Raw genomic sequence first — 16,984 nt, forward strand, 5'->3', positions numbered from 1 at the left:
CCACACCAACCAGAGCTGTTGAGGGAACTGACCTCATTCATACAGGTTATTAAGACTGAGCAGCCTGTATAATACACACGTCATGAGCAAATGCATGATTTCACATCATTTAGGGCACCCACCTCATGCATTAAACTGTCTGGTTCAGGGATCTGAGACTCGCCTAAAAGCCTTTGCTTCTACACTTGTTAGCTCAAGTATAGCCCCAACCAATAGTCCAGACCAGCTAATGGCTTGTTATCACATGTGGAACAACTCTGGTGACTCTCAGCCCAGTTAACAACAAATGAAGTCTAACAGGGGCCCTCTGTCAGCAGAGAAAAGGTGGCAGTGAAGAGGCCCAGTGATGGACTAATCTCTGCTCATAAAGGTCACAAGGGAACACATTTAAGGGTAGACAAGCCCCTGGGGGTGACGTTCATGTTGAATCAAGACTGCTGTCAGTCCTGCTCTGCTCTCTGATCCTGGGTGCTCTGCCCCAGCTATCATAAAGCTCTGCAATCTGCAGGGTCACTGAAATTATTCCCTGTGCACAGCTTAAGGAGCCAAGCCCAGCCGGTGCTGGGTACCTGATCCTGAGCTTATTTTCTTTGGTTTAAGCCTTGGGGGATGCAATTCCTGGAGAGTCAGCTCCTGATTTATGCCTGCATGAGAAACAGGAGCCTCCACATGCTTAATTCTACACCTGGTACTTCCCACACATGGAACAGAAAGAGGCAGGGGTTGATTACTGCTTCAGACAGAGTGATTGATGCTAGCAAGATGGATGGTATCAAATCCCAGGAGACAGCCAACAAATCTACTTTTATTTGCTGACAGAAGCTATTGACATTACTGTTGGGAAGTGGGGGGAAATGGCAACATGCTCTCCAGGCTCCTTAAAACACCACCAGGGTATACTGAGGAGACACTGATGGGGTTTGATCCATTGTTCTAGACAAATAACAGTAGAAATAAAAGTGAACAAGATAAATCCACGCACTACTCCATGGGTTTCCTCCAGAAATCAAAAGCAGGAAGATGGTCTCTAGGCATGCGAAATTAATCACTGCTCGATGCAATCATAGAATTTTTGGATGTAAGAAGTATTCCCTGATCTTTCCATGGAGAAACACTATCAGTGGTAAGGCAGACTGGGGAGATATACTCCTCACAGAGAAAAATTTTAATTAAGCAGGAAGGTAAATAACTGCTTTTAGTATATTGTCTGTAAATATGACTTCTCCAGGAGCCGGACTGTAATGCCACTCAGGTGGGAGCAGTAACAGTGGTCCTTACAGGGTTTGAAAATACAAAGCCCAATTTGTAAAAACACTGATCCCTGTCAGTACCTCACAGTTTGGCACTTCTGAAAGGAAAAGACCCAGTGTTTCTTTCTGGACTTGCTTTATCCACCTAATTTTTCTATCTTATTAATGACTATTCACACATGGGCAGTTCTACAGCCAAAACAGTTTTGCTAAGAGGACACACTGTAAGAAACTTTGATGTCTGGATTTTAATAGATTAAACACCTCTAGTTTGATCCCCAGCTTATATTTAAATGGAAAAACTATAAGTTTGAGAGATCATCTTTTCATAGGAAATAGCTCTGGCCTCATCTTACACCTAATTAGACATAAATATTAACTGAGAATTTTGCATCCTGAATACAGGATCAGTCTTGCTTGTATCTACCACTGAATCACATCAATAGTCATGACAATTTAACATAAAGCTGCAAGTCCCCAAGGAAAGCATCACAATTAGCAGGGATGAAATTCAAAGAGCATACTGCAAGTTTTGTTTTCTGGCATAAATTTTATCATGAGTGTTAGATTGCTTTATGGTATATTCTTAGTTTTATGAATCTGTTTACTATAATGGATGGATGTTGTTATGCTGTAATGCTGAACCAATCTAGCTGCTGAGGTGGTTACGGATGACATGATTTTCTTCCCTGTTTATTTTCAATGCTGTATTTATTATTTAAGCACTATGCTAGAGTAAATATTATATAAGATACCTTTCCAAAACAAAGCCAAATAGAGTTGCTTTCCAAAATACAGCTGAGACAGATCAAATAAACTTCAGAAAGAAGTAAGTGTTATGTCAGAATATTTATATGAAGCAATCTCTTCTTCCCAGGTAATGAGAAACCAATTGCTTTGGAAACTGCCACTTCCCCCTTGGGCACCTGCACTCCTGGGACTGAGAATATTGCCAGCAAAGCCAGGAGGAAACAGACTCAGAAATCTTTGTTTCTGCAAGCTTTCAGTTACACAAACTGTCAGAATCTGAATGAATCTCCAGTTCAAGGTCTCTCTGTAGTTTACAAGCCAATGATTTCAGCTCTGAGTTTCTATTTCCCTATCAGTTTGTAACTAGAAAAAAAGGTGGAGGAGAGATCATAGAATCATGGAATGGGTTGGATTGAAAGGGACCTTTATAAGTCACCTAGTCCAACTCCCTGCTGTGAGCATGGACACCCCATCCATCCTGACATCAGTTTGAGTTCAGAAAGCCTTACACTTATACAGATACCCTGACTTGGGGCAATCTGGGGCTTGTTACACTTACAGGTTAAGTACTGAGGCTTACAGAAGACTCACCTGAACTCCCAAGATCCCAAAGATTATGAAAAAGGCACAGCAGATGACCACAATGTTCCCAATGGGTTTCAAGGATGACATGAGAGTCTCCACCACCAGCTTCAGTCCCTGGGCTCGACTAATGACTCTGTAGGGGCAAGTAATTACAAAAGATGTTAGTCCTGTTCCTGCCCAGTTTTGCCTCCTATCAAGATAGAAGATAAGAAGAACATAGCATTAGAAAATTTTTTACAAGGACAAGTTACTCAAAAATCATGATGAAAAAAGCACTTCTGGAAGATTGACCTGTAACATTATGGAGGTCTTGGAAGGAAGGGTCAGCTTTGCATAAATAAAGAGGAGGAGGAGAAAACATACAAGGAGTCAGGCCAGAAAATTCAGCTGTTTTGCTTGGACCATCCACAGTCACAGACTTTCATGACTGTAGCCTGTCTAGGACTACAGAGAGGGCCTACCACTGTCCTTTCCTATACAGATTTAGGCAAGACACCTGATTTCCCTGAGTCCATGAAATGGAGCTGCCACTCTTACACATCTGCAGCAATTGCAGTTTGTGTTGGAAGGGACCTTTAAATGCCATCTAATCCAACCCCCTGCAATGAACAGGGACACCTCCTACTACTAGTCAGAGTAGTAGGTTGCTCAGAGCCCCTGATATTTCCAGGGATGGGGCATCTATCACCATTCTGGGCAACCTGTGCCAGTGTTTTCAGCACTCTCATCTTAAAAAAAAATAACCTGTTGTGTTCTTATAGTGCTGCTGCATACAGGGACCTGAGCTACTCCTCAGACCATCACAATTTCTGCTTTATACCCACTGTACAGCCTCAGCTCTAAAACAGTACTGTCCTCCAGGTGAAACTTCACTGGCAGGACTGGAAGCATCTAACCTAATTTCTGTCATTCCTCTCTGTCTGGTATCACACAATTTCACAACAGAAGGTTAGATCATATCAGAAAGTTAAAGAAGCATAATGTGGACTTCATGACTGAAAAAAAAACCTAAAAAAAAAGTAGAAACTGTACTATACTCTTGAGGCTAATGTTACAAAGCTTTGTGTGATTTAGAGAAACCACCTCAGCATGCTGGGAAAGATGCACAAGATATGCAGCCTCACCAACCTGAAGGTGGGGACCAAGAAAGGCATTTGAAGAGGTTACAAGCCTCCCTCCTCTTGATGCCAACTGGAATTAAGTATTTCACTAGCTCTGTAAATCAGTTTGTACTGATGTCATAGAAACTGCTTTCATGACTCAGAAGCAGTTAAATGCTGTGAAAGTCAGAGGAGGGAAGTGACTGTGTGTTTCTGGGTTCTGCTCCTTTGAACACTTGGCTCTCAAACGTGTCCCAGACTTCCCCACGTTTCTGCCTAGGTCTCCCTTTTACCATGGGAGTCCTCTCACCACCTCTCCCATGTTGTCATCTTAATGTAAAAGTCCCATACTGTTGTCACCTTATCACAAAAGTTTCATACCTTCCGGTGTTTTCTCATAGGCTGCTCCTCAGAGCAGTGACTCTCTCTTCCTCACACAGTAACTAACTCCCTTCTCAACCACTCAACCCACTCTTTTATAGCACTCTTCTTCTCATTGGTCATTCTTCTCATTGGTCACAGCTGTGGCCTGTTAAAGTCAGGCGTGTTCCTAATCTTTCATAATTGGGCCAGCTGCAACTCCTTAGGGGTGAAATTACTTTCTACACTATTTTCTTACATTCTATCCTCCCCCACTCCCACCCCTCGCCAAATCTGGTTTCACCACCTGAAGCACTGTTGGTGTTTTGCTGCCTGGACAGGGTCCAAGTTCTCCTCCACTCCCTCTCCCAGGCATTCTTTCGATGAAATTTTTTCCTAATATCCAACCTATACCTTTCCTGACATAGCTTGAGACTGTGTCCTCTTGTTCTGTCAGCTGCTGCCCAGTGGAAGAGACTGACCCCCACCTGTCTACAACCTCCATTTAGGAAGTTGGAGAGAGCAATAAGGTCACCTCTAAGCCTCCTCCAGGCGGATCAACCACAGTTCCTTCAAACGTTCCTCAAGGGGCTTGTGTTCCAAGCCCCTCACCAGCCTCGTTGCCTCCTCTGGACACGCTCAAGCATCTCAACATCCCTCCTAAACTGAGGGGCCCAGAACTGGACACAGCACTCAAGATGCGGCCTCACCAGCACCAAGTACAGGGGAAGAATTACCTACATGCTCCTGCTGGCCACACAATTCCTAATGCAGGCCAGGATGCCATTGGCCTTCTTGGCCACCAGGGCACATTGCTGGCTCATGTTCAGCCGACTGTCGACCAGCACCCCCAGGTCCCTTTCCACCTGAGCACTGTCCAGCCACACTGTCCCCAGTTGTAGAGGATTTTTGTGGCCAAAATGTAGAACTTGGCACTTAAACTTGTTAAACTTCATGCTGTTGGACTCTGCTCATCCATCCAACCAATCTAAGTCTCTCTGCAGAGCCCTCCTTCCTTCCAATAGATCAACACAAGCTCCCAGCTTAGTGTGGTCTGCATATTTACTAATGAAGGACTTGATGCTATCATCTATGTCATATATAAAAATATTAAATAGAACTCACAGCAGAGATTCCCCATTGACACATTCACACTGATCATGTGTGGCCTCATCTGGGACCACAGCCAACCTGCACCATCCCTCTCCTGCCCTAGGGCCTGCAAGTTGAGTGATCTGCAGTGCTCAATGCACAGCCACCAGCTCTTACCAAAACTGTTGGGTTTAAACCATATCCTGAAAAGCTAAAGCTTATTTCCTTTTTTTTCTCTGGTTAAATATTTACTCAAAATGTCAAGGGTAACTCATCAGTTATCACTTTCAAAAAGAAGCAGATGGTGGTATTTTTATCTGCTCTCTTACCAGTGAAACACAAAGAGCAGATGCTGCTATTCCTCACACTGAGCATCTCTGCCATGTGGGTGGTGGCTCCCTATTTTAGATGCCTCATCTTTCCTGACACTCAGATCTGGGTATTTTAGGGAAGGAGCTGGAGGGTGAGATGGCTGAAGGAGCAGAAGATTGCACACCCCATGAGCAGTGTGGGGACTGGTCAATGTGGGCTGCCAAAGCTGCCCACAGGGATTAGCCCAGCCTGGAGACCTTGCTGTTGATGCCATGGGGTTGAGACCTGAGCCCAGCCCAGGAAACAGAGGCTGAAGAGCAGCTCAGTGTGCCCAACTCAATAAGCCAGGTAATACAACCTAACAGACTATGTCTGAATCCATAAAGCAAGCCTTGGGCTGGAAAGGCTGAGGCTAAACATCTCTTTCAGCTCCTCAGATGGACTAAAGACCTTCACACACCTCACATTCCTTGCACGGTTCTGGCTGAAATATGCCTGCCAAACTACAGGTGGGAAACTGAGGCACAGGAGGAGGGAAGCCACATTCTCAGAGGTAGGAAGGCAACTCAATTCCAATTATTTCAATGTAAATTAGGCCCTTTGGTGCCTTTAGGCTTTAGGTATCCTGACTTTAGGGATCATGGTCTTCTGTCCACTGTCATGGAACCAAAGTCACGATGGAACCAAAGTCAAGTCTTCTAAACTGAAGGACTATGGTCTGAACTACTGAAGCATCCTTAAATTTTGGGGAACAAGGAAGGAATTTAGTCTCCCGAGTTTAAAGTTGATCATTTTCTCCAACAGTTATTAAGAAATGCTGTTCTAGAAATAATAAGTGATTTCCCCTGTGAGGTACTATTTCGTATCCAGCTGAGAGGGAAAATAGGCGGTTACTTGTCTGAGTTTGCAAAGTCATGTGCATGTTGAGGAAAAAAGGGCTGAAAAACAGCAGCATTTGGCTGCTTTAAGCGTTTTGATCAACCAGGGAATTCCCCAAATTAGAATGCATTAGGGCAAAAGCTGCCACCAGTTTAGCTCCATGCCAGTGCTGTTTTCAGCACTACAGGGAGGAAAGACTTTGATAATATTTTGAAAAATAATAGCTCTTGCTAATGGAAATCTTCAGACCTCAGGAGCTGCCTCAGACTAAGGGCCTGAGCCAACACTGAGGCAAGTCTGTGTGAAGATTCCTGATATACTCCTAAGACTCTGACAATTCTCTAAGGGGAAATGAAATTCTCGGCTTTTTCAGATTATTAGTACCACCTACAATATGTCAATATACAGCATCCCCACACCTCATCAGTATTGCCAAGGTCCTGCTGCTATCAGGCTTGTAAAATCTTATTATCTGACCCACACCTCTGCAATTTATGGTTGAAGGATGCAGCTGATTTGGAGCCCTGCAGTTGTGCAAGAAAAGGAGACCTGACAAGGTTCCATTCAGCACAGTTTCAGTCTGCATTAGGCATATGACAAATAGGGAAAAAGAAATGACACATTCTTTCTTCTTTATTTTGCTGTGAAGAAATGTTAGTCCCTCTAACTCCCCCTGGTTCTTCTGGTCTGAGGATTCCCTGGTGTAAGATGCTCCAAACCCACTGCCAGCCTCATCCCAGATGGATCCTTACCAACATTAAACCTTCCTGATGAGAACTCTCAGAAGAAGTAGCAGCACATAGATGAGGCAACAGATCAACATTAATGAAGACCTTCCTCCACAGATTAAAAGAAAATTAGCAAAGGTGATAATATGATAACTAGAAGAGAGTTATGAAATTACTATTAGATCATGATAGTATAAAAGTGAGTAATTTATCTGTGTGCTTTAGAAGTCAAAGCCTGGGCTCTGTAGAGAGTAAAACAGCCCTGAAGTCCACCCATATTAAATCTGAATACATTTTCAATTTTGATTTCTCTCATATCTTAAGTTATAACACTTGATCTCAACAATAGCAGATTGAACGCATTAGGAAGGAATGTTATTGTATAAGCAATTCTTTTACTGGCTGAAACATCAGAAGGTCATGGAAACATCTTTAAATGTCATTCCTCTGTGAATTTATTTTTGGAATTCTGGTCATAAAGCTGGGCTTGAATCTTCATGGATTCAATTTGGAGGCTATAATCAATCATGCAATCAAAACCCTGTGATTGGCATACAGGTTTTTTAATGTCTGGGCAGGGGGCAGAACCGTGTGGGGTTTTGTGTGCTGCATAAATCAATGGGGTGGTTTCCACAGGAGAAAATAAGAGACAGAATGAGGGAGATCTTTTGAAAGAATCCCCCTTCCAGGCCATCCAGTGGGAAAGCCAACACAGCACAAGGGTTGTCTCTGCCCTAGAGCTGAGTGTGACACACACAGCTGTGGCTTGGCTTCTCACTGTGGGTGTCCTCCTGCAGTCCTGTCCTGGAGTGTCCCCAGAAACGGAGGACAGAAGAAGCCAGGTTTGCTCCTCTGTGGTGTGAGTGGAACACTTGCTTTGGACTCTGCCTTATGCCTTCCTGAAGAAAAACGGGCACAGCCTCCATGAGACACTTCAGCCAGACATGGTAACTGACACCACAGTGTGCAAAGACTGTCAGCTGTCCCAACTGTCACCCTGCGTTGATGCAGCTACACATCCCAGGTTGTGCAGTGAGGATGTGATCCCTGAGCCATACGCTGAGCCTGCGGCAAAGGCAGCGTGGGCGGCTGTGGGCAGAGGCTGCTCAGGCAGCCCAGATGTGCAGCATGGAGGCAAATGGGCTTCCACAGGCAGAGATTTATGACTTACTGAAAAGCCCCCAGTTTGATGGCTGCTTTTTCTTTTCCTACAAATCTAATAATGGGAGAACAGAACTGATCCTGAACATATTCAGGGAATGGGCTTGTTGCTGTCTTTTTTTATGTTTTCTTTGTAGTAGAAAGCAGCATGTTGGCTGAAAACATCCACTTAATCTCCTGAGAAAACAAATCAAATACCAAGAGGAATGCAATAGCAATGGAAGAGCCTAACCCCACCCATGCTTCAGATGGCAGTTCTTCCTTCAGCCTGCAGTTACTGAGTGGATTATTCCCTGTAACTGCAGATTATTCATGCACATAGGTGACTACAGAGGAAGGTTTCAGTTAAAAAAGACCCAAGTCCTGGCCAGATAGCCCTACAGATCTATAAAGAAGGATAGGGACTGACCTGGGCTTTGACCAGGTTAGACAGGTGACTCCAGCAGAGATTAGCACAACACAAATGTCTCTCTTTAAATCTGATTTAACTATGGAACATAGAAGAGAAACTTGCATTCTATAGTTCAGAGAAGATAAATCAATCCTTCTTTTACCCTGAGCCATCTAGATTATTTTATAGGTTTTCTTAATATGGGTCAAAAATCAGCAGAAACAGAGGAGCAGAGCAAATCAACCCAACCAGCAACTGGGCAGAAACTGCAGCTGTCATGAGATACCAAGGGACACACAATGAGAGAAGAGCCTGAATTGGAGTCACATAGGAATACAGTCTACTTACATGGTGAGGGAGATGAACTACCCCAATGGTGCCAGCTGTCCAGATAAAAATGATTAAAAGCAGCTCACGTCCTAAAACGCACCAGGTACAACACACATACACAGACCAATTGAACAGAATGTCCTTTATAGCTGTTGAGAATATTTGAAAGATATGTATAGGCATGGCCATTGTTATTTAGACTTATTATTCACACAGGGGTAGTAAAACAACATCTTCTATCAGAAGCAGGGTCCTATTTTTCAGGGTTCTGAAAGAGAAAAATCCTGATTCAAAGTGAACCTTTTTATGGTGGAAGCAGCAGTAAGATATGACAGGCACACAAAGATGCTTTGAGCAGGAAGGTTTATTAGCTGCTGCATAACAGGAGCGGCAACACTGGTATTAAAGAGAAACTGCATTTAGCATGAAGAGAACCTTCATGCCTTGGGGTACAGGTCACAAACAGATGCCTGTTTATAAGAGGTTGGTCCTTGGGCAGGTTCTTATTGGAGTGGAGCCTGTCCCTGGAGCATAGGATACTTCCTGCTGGCAGAGTTGGACGACCAAGTTAGTAGAACAATTGTTTTCATCTTGACTGAGTCATTTTCAAAGTAAATGTCTCTCTAAAATTAATGGGAAGCTGGGGAAAAAAAGCTTCTTTGCATTCTAGGTTAAGCAACAGTTGAGTCTCTGCTTCCTTAAAAATGATCTACCACCTGCTACTAATTTCCTTCTTTGTTATGAAAGCCATTGACTGCCTGAAGGAAAGGGGGAGAAGAAGCTGTTAAGCTGCACTTTACACAGAGCAAATGAGAACATGAATAGCAGGGGATGTGTGTTTTAATGAGCAAAAGAAGCATTGATCAGTTTCCTATTGCATTTGGGGCTGGTCCCAAAACACAGCAAGGGCCCAGAGCTCTTGCAGTTCAGCCGGACCTGCGGACTGCCATTGTCTGCAGAGCTGCAGGAGGCTGGGATGACACCGGTTACAGACACTGTGCACTTGTCTCATCTGCCCCTTTCCTTGCATGAATGCTCAGCCCTACCTTTGGCACACACATACTTAGATCTTCCCCTGACACTACTTACCTCAAGGGCCGCAATGTCCTCAGTAGCCTCAGAACCCGTAGCATCCCCAGGATTTTCGTGCCGCTGTCTGACACCATCGAGACCAGGATGTCGATGACAGAGATGAGCACCAGCACCCCATCCAGCACATTCCAGCTGCTCTTCAAGTAGGCTTTCTCCCCAAAACACAAGCCTAGTGCCACCACCTGCCCAGACACCAAGTTGCAACAAATTATGACTGTAACATCCAATGTTTGTTGCAGTTAGCAACCTGCTGAGAAAGCATTATTTACAGACACCAGTTGGTGAGTCTATTTGCTTCCCAGTACAGAACCCTAATTAGACAAACCAGCAAAGTGTTCTGTTGAAAGAATTATGAAAATACCACAGCAGAAACATCCCAGGTTGTCCCTTACAGCTAATGTACTTTTAATGCAGATAAACCTACCTGCACAAAACTGTTCCTAACATTTTTAGCTCTGGCATAAAAAAAATTCTATCATATTTTATTCCTATAGACTGCAGGAGAGAAGGTGAAGAGTGGCTGACCCAAGCAATCATGTACAAGCTTTGCAAATAAAGAAACTAGAAAAACTTTCCAAAGAAAGAGCAATTGTTCAGTGAAATGATTATGAATTACTCAAGAGGGATTTACAGCTATGGGTTTCTGAACCTTCTGCCTCAAATCCAGCAAAGTGTTTCAATGTGCTTAAGTCTCTCTGTCCTCAGGAAAGCACACAGCAGCTTAGGTTGTTGAGGACAACTGGTGGTTGAAGACAATGGGACTTACATGCATGGTTGAAGTTAAGCATATGCTCAAGAGCTTTGCAGAATAGGACAGGATTGCTGAATTCAAGGATCCCATTGCTCCTATAATTGTGTAAATCAAGAGCAACTTCAGTGAAATTGTTCTGATGTAAAACGTGCTTGGAATAAGGCATATGGTGGGAATTCTGAGTATGATTCAGAAGAGGAAAATATACACTGCACTTGCAGCTGGTGGACCTAAAGGTTTTGTGAGTCCACCATAATTAAAAACAACTAATATAATACAGGCACACTTATCCTCCACCTGCATTTACCTTAACTGTCATCTCAGTCAGGAAGATGACTGTAAAGATGTAGTTGGAGAGTGTTAGGAAAATCCGTTCCTATGAAAAAGAAAATGAGAGACAATGTTTTATAGCCTGCTCTCTGCATCTGTGCATCCCCCATGCATATTTGGTGGTTGAAAACTGTTCTTCCAATTCTGTGCTGAAACAAGCCTTGTACTGTTTGCTTGCAAAGAGGAGAAAATCCAAATATTTAGACAATAACATTGCATGGTTCAGCCCTGTCTGTACCCGCTCTGTGTCAGCACCATGGACAGGGACAACGGCCAGCACCTTCCCGCTAAATCTTCGCATTTGCCTCCAAATCCTCCCTAATTTCCCCCAAATCATCCTCCCTCTCATAGCGGAAACAGGGAGATGTTCCCTTCTTGAAACATGCTTGACAAATCTCTACCTGCCTCTCACCTGCAGAATCACTGCATTGTGTAAATATCACTGAGCTCCCAATTCTCCTAGAAATTAAGTCAATATTAGCGTGACAGAGCTGTGAGGCAGCAGGACTCGTGGGATGCTGAAGCACAGTTGGCATGAGTTATTATGGCTCCTGCAAAGCCAGCAAAGCTCTGGGGCTTTATGCCAGCTGAGACTTGCCCCCAAAAGGTCGATTCTGTTGCCCAAAGCCACAGTCTAGACCTGGCGTGAAGCCCAACAGCCTCATTTCCTAGTCCCTGCACTATCCACTAGACCATGCCCTCCTCAGCCCCACCACTCAGCAAGAGCAGCTAGTGATTACAGATGAGCCCATGGACTAGTTCCCTATCCATAGTTACAAGAAACCTTTCTTTTTAATGATGATTATTAAATAAATTACACTTTACTCCAACCCCTAGACAGCTTCTGATTCCCTGCACTGAGAAATGGACAGCAGAAGGCAGATGCTGGAGGAACGATAATGCATGTACACATATGTATGAGCACATACAATTGTCCCCAGTCCTGCTTTTAATAATTTTGGATTTATTTCTGCCTCTCCCTACAGAGCAGTCCCATAAGAGACGCAGATCTCTCACTCAAAATGAGATGCAATTTAAACAAGACAAAACACCTTGGCAACTCTCTTGCTTGCCAGATCATGATTTACTGGAAGTGACTCAGGAATCGCAGAGTAGCTTGTTTCCATACATGGTCCGTAATTAATTAGGTCCTAGACCTGTACTGTGATTGCATGAGCTGTGATATGAAACATCTCCATTGTTAGCAGACTGCCACACAAAAGGCTGCTGTAAGGGGCAGGCACTGGGCAGGAGGGAGAGGATAGGGACCTGTTTGTGCAGCTGGAGATAAAACAGCAATAGCATGGAGGTGAGACTGAGGATATTGCATTCCCCCCTGGCAAGCGTGTGGCTATTTTGAAGGATAATCTCCCTGGTCCATGTCGAGCACTCTGCAGTGAGGACCACATGCTGGCTTGCAACAGCAGCCCCTGTTCTGAAGCCAGCTGAAACTGGGACAGGGACAGAGAACTCACTTGAAGCAGTTAGAAAATCTGAAAGAACCTGTGGGTTTCGGGCTGTAAATCCCCCCGGCTAGCTTAGGATTTAAGCCCGCACGGATCCTACATGGACGAAGCAAAGGACGAGAAGCGCTCTTTCTCCACGTGGTTCTGATGTCCTGTTTATTAGCTGGAAGGGGACATCTGCATCGTAGGGCTTCCAGGTGAATAAAGAGAGAGAGCTCCAAACCCAAGGGACATTTATACCCGCGGAATGGGAGGCAGGGACGGAGGGCCACAGCCAAGGGGAGCACCAGTGAGGAGGGGCGAAGGGAGGAGCTACAAGGGACAGACCACTGTACCAAGGGAACAACCATCTGAGGAAAGGAGGGAAACATTTGTATAACACAACACCCAGTGCAGCATCCAAATAACAATCTAGTGCATCACAACAAAAATCCACAGCTCAGGGAAGCAAAGAACAACTATTTTAAACAATTCAACCTAAACTAACTCTCTCAGTTTCCAGATGAGAGCCCCATCTGCACAGGCAGGGCCCATGCACTTCTCCTGGATCCCTTGCCCCACTGCTCAGCATTCCCCTTCTCTGCAGCTCCCAGGCCACAGTCCCGCTCCTTTGTTATAACCTAATGGTGATGAACCTCACACCAGGCCCTGTCTCCTTTCCTCTTAACAGTCTCCCAATGATAGGGGACACCACAGCTCCTCCTCTTCTATATGAAATATTGGGTTTGTGTGCTACAGCTCTTCACTGTGGACTCCTCCAACTCACACATGTCACACAATTTCCTTTCTCTGTGTACCTGTTGCTCCTTTTGGAGCCAGTCTTGGGGAGTGGTAACTCTCAGAGGACATAGCAAGGGGCTCAAAGGAAGCATTTCGTATTTTAAGGGAGGTTCTCAGGGTGCCCATTTGGGGATAAGCGGGGTGATCTCCTCCTGCTACATCAGCTGGCAGGGAGCCCTGCTCTCTTCTTGCAGCTGCGAATTGGTGCACGACTGCAAGGGAACTGAAAAAAAAAATGGATTTAGGAAAAGGATTGCTGGGCAAACTGTTCCAGTAAGAAGGACTACTAGGGAATGCTTAAAATAGGCAGAGAGCAGCCTAGACTCCAGTTTTAAGGTCTTACATTGAAAATCCACAAAAATGAACAGTCTGACACGCCTACATAAACAAAACAGGATTCTATACGACTGTGATATGAGCAGTCTTGAGTGATAAATCAGCAAGACCCTAGTGCATCTCAGCCCCAATCTACGGTAAAATAACAGAGCAATAGGATGATTCTGCCCCTCTGATTGCTGGATTCTGGTGCTGTGAGGGTCTAGTTTGAGGAATCCTTATATAGCATATTAGAACAAAGAGGTTCCAAGAACTGGCATTGCAGTGCCTGCATCAATTCAGTTTTTCTGGGGTCACAACAAAGCTGATCCACAAAGGGGAAAGAAGAGTATGAAATGAACAGTTTCTCCCAGTCCATTTGCACCACACATACATGCCTGTGGGGAACAGATGGAAGACGTGAACATTGTGTTGAGAGAGGAAAAGTGCTTGAAGGTTTCTCAGGGAAGGAAACTGACACAGATGTCATGCTATGTCATGTGTTAAAACCTTGATCGTGCTTCCAGAAATGAGATATTGGATATATTGCAGACATATGTGCACTTGTGCTTTAAAAGGAGACTGGATAGGGACCAGGAGAGTTGCTGCACCTAATTCAAAGGATACTCAGGGGGTGTTGGCACCTTCCCATTTTAAAAAGAGAAAGAAAAAAAGACTAAGTGCACAGCATTGGGGTCCAAACCACACGTGTTTGCTCCTTGAGGAGCACAGGGAAACCTTAGAAACTCACAGCGCTGTGAGGCTCAATTTTGGGTCGTTCCATGGCAATGGTAATGCAGTTCAGGAAAATGATCACCAAGACGACATGATCAAACATCTTGTGAGTGATGATTTTATTGCACATCAGACGGAACCTGTTGAGAGAGGAAAAAAACAAACAGTAGACACAGACTAGCTATTAATGCTCAACTGGCTGAGGAAACACACAGCAGCTCAACGCATAGCAGGGGAATTGAGCACTCTGCTTGTAAAGCAGATGAGCTCCAATCTCCCAATCCCCTCCCTGGCAGAGCCACACACTAAGGGCAGACTGGGTTATGAACAGAAAGGGATCTGATCTATGGAACTGAGCCACAAATTTCAAGTGCTGGGAATGTCCACAGAGGGCTTTGGTTACTTGGAACGGGGCAGCTGCTTCCATGACTCAGACACACAGCCAGGTTTGGATCTGCCCCTCTACCTGCTTCTTGGTGCTCAGGTTTAGCTTAAATAAAGGAAGAAATACTCCCAGTGAGCCCATAAGGGTTGAGCACACACAAAACCAAGGGGCAGAAGCTATTTATTGTGACAGATGGCTGTACACTGACCCAGGATTTATAATACCCTATTACATTTCCCAAAGTCTTTTTCTGAAAATCTCTCTAATCTTTGTATGAATGAACCTGAATGCTGTCCAGGGCCCTCAGCTCCAACACAGGAAACCCTCGGGTGCATGGGCTGAATATGAGGAATGCGTTGAACAACACAGAACTCAGCTGGCTCCCCATGGCCAGGCTTTGCAAAGGGCAGAGCTGGGGGCCTTCAAGCAAGGAGAGGGTGTTCTCTGAGAGAAAGAGAAGGGAGAGCACAGAGAAGTTCAGCTGAGAGGCAGGCTGGGAACATCAGGGAGTCCTTTGCTGTGCTGTAAGTGTGTGGTGGGGCAAATTCAGATTTTTCTGCTTAATGCTGCACCTCTCCCCCTTGCTCCAAGCTCATCACACTCCACCAAGTGAAAAACTTGCAGAGCACTGGTATCACTGTCAAAGGAAATGAGGAACCTGATGAAACTGCAGCCATGCTGTGGGCTATAGGTTTTGACTGGCACTCCTGTGCCCTCTGCAGCCAGCAACTGCTTGCTATTCAACCCTGATGTCATGCTGGGGCAGAAGAAGGGCTAGAAGTTTCTTGGACTGAGATGCAGAGACCCATCTGGGATAAACAGGCAGATGAGCCATTGTAATGAGGGCATGCATTGTTACTATCCATCCTACCACACCAGTACTGCCCAAGTGCCCTGCCTTACCTGGAATGAGGGGCAAAGATGTAGATGGACCAGGAGTCCCTCTCTTTGCAGCAGGTGGGGAGCCGTGCCCGTACCCAGGCCTTCATGCGGTCCCTTTTGCTCTGGAGAGAAAATGTACAGAGCAGAAGAAAAATACAGAACCATTAAAACAACAACCCCCCAAAACTTCCACGTGAAGGACTTGGGGCAGCTTTTCACTAAAAACTTATCTTCAAGTGCTCAGTAAAGCTGATATAAAATAATGTCCCCAGACAAGACTCTGCTGGGCAGGGGAAAGAGCTCTGGCAGCCAGATGAGGGCTGTGCCAGCCCTGGGAGCTCACAGTGCTCAGTCTTGCTTTTTTCTCTGCACTGTAACTGTGTCTGATACACAGTTATCCAAGAGGACAAATACAATAAATAAAGCCCTTGCCCAAAGGAATGATAACCCACTCAGTGCCTCAAAATACTCATCAGGTGCTTGCTTGAATCTTCGAAGGTATTTTGGGGAATTTTTGTGGGGTATTTTTGTTTGGTTTTTTAAAAATAATATGGAATGCTTATGTCAGAGGTTATAAAGAGAGCAGAGGGAGAGATTCCTGCTGCTTGCTGGGCCAAGCCCTGTGTATATGCACCACTGTAAAGCTGAAGAAATCATTTGAGGCCCAAGTTTTGGTCCAGGAACACAATGGTGATCATCTGCCTCTCATTCAACATGAACAGGTTAGATGAGAGATTATAAATCCAGAAGGGAACACCATGGTCAACCTGAGCTGCATGAACATGGACCATCCAATTCACACAAATTAATTCCTACTTGAAACCACAGCACATCCTCAGCCATGCATCCTTATGTTATAGGCTGTCTGCAAGGTCATTTCAGGTCAGGAAGGTAGACTGCAAAAGCCTGAGACAACAAGTCAACCAAAGACATCAAAAATTGGATGTCAAGGGGAAGCCTCATCCTGGATGCAACAACTGATTTATCTTTATCACCTTCTCATCTATAGACCTCCAAAGGAAAATCAAGATCTTTAATCCCACTGGCAAAGCAGTGTTAGCATCCTGTGCATGGATGACCATTAAAAGCCAGGCTAACATCTTCTCCAGCCCTTCCACATCAAAGCACCAGAAGATAAATGCACAGACCAGTGTCTGCAGATAAAAAAAAAAACCAAACAATTTTTGCTCTTTCATAAGCCTTATTTCTCTGCTACCACCTGGGCTTGGATAGGCAGACCTGGAAATATGACTGCATGAGCTCTTTGAAACTTCTTCTAGAGATTTCAGGGCCGTGAGGCCACAGAGGGG

General features: G+C 44.7%; 1 protein-coding gene across 20 annotated transcripts in view; it reads right to left on the reverse strand.

Annotated features, from left to right (window-relative positions):
* Positions 1 to 16,984, reverse strand: part of CACNA1G (calcium voltage-gated channel subunit alpha1 G) — a 147,340-nt gene that overhangs the window by 36,169 nt on the left and 94,187 nt on the right. For all 20 annotated transcript variants that reach the window (XR_005259364.1, XM_038157252.1, XM_038157248.1 and 17 more), the window contains 5 exons: positions 15,696 to 15,796; positions 14,424 to 14,547; positions 11,089 to 11,157; positions 10,028 to 10,212; positions 2,592 to 2,718 (listed from right to left, as the gene is read on the reverse strand). Coding sequence is in view for 19 of the 20 variants with exons in the window: in XM_038157252.1 (XP_038013180.1) it covers positions 2,592 to 2,718; positions 10,028 to 10,212; positions 11,089 to 11,157; positions 14,424 to 14,547; positions 15,696 to 15,796 (606 nt within the window). In the remaining variant the exon portion in view is untranslated. The remainder of the gene's footprint in view (positions 1 to 2,591; positions 2,719 to 10,027; positions 10,213 to 11,088; positions 11,158 to 14,423; positions 14,548 to 15,695; positions 15,797 to 16,984) is intronic.

Source organism: Motacilla alba, chromosome 18, assembly GCF_015832195.1.
Source record: "Motacilla alba alba isolate MOTALB_02 chromosome 18, Motacilla_alba_V1.0_pri, whole genome shotgun sequence".
Lineage (NCBI taxonomy): Eukaryota > Metazoa > Chordata > Aves > Passeriformes > Motacillidae > Motacilla > Motacilla alba.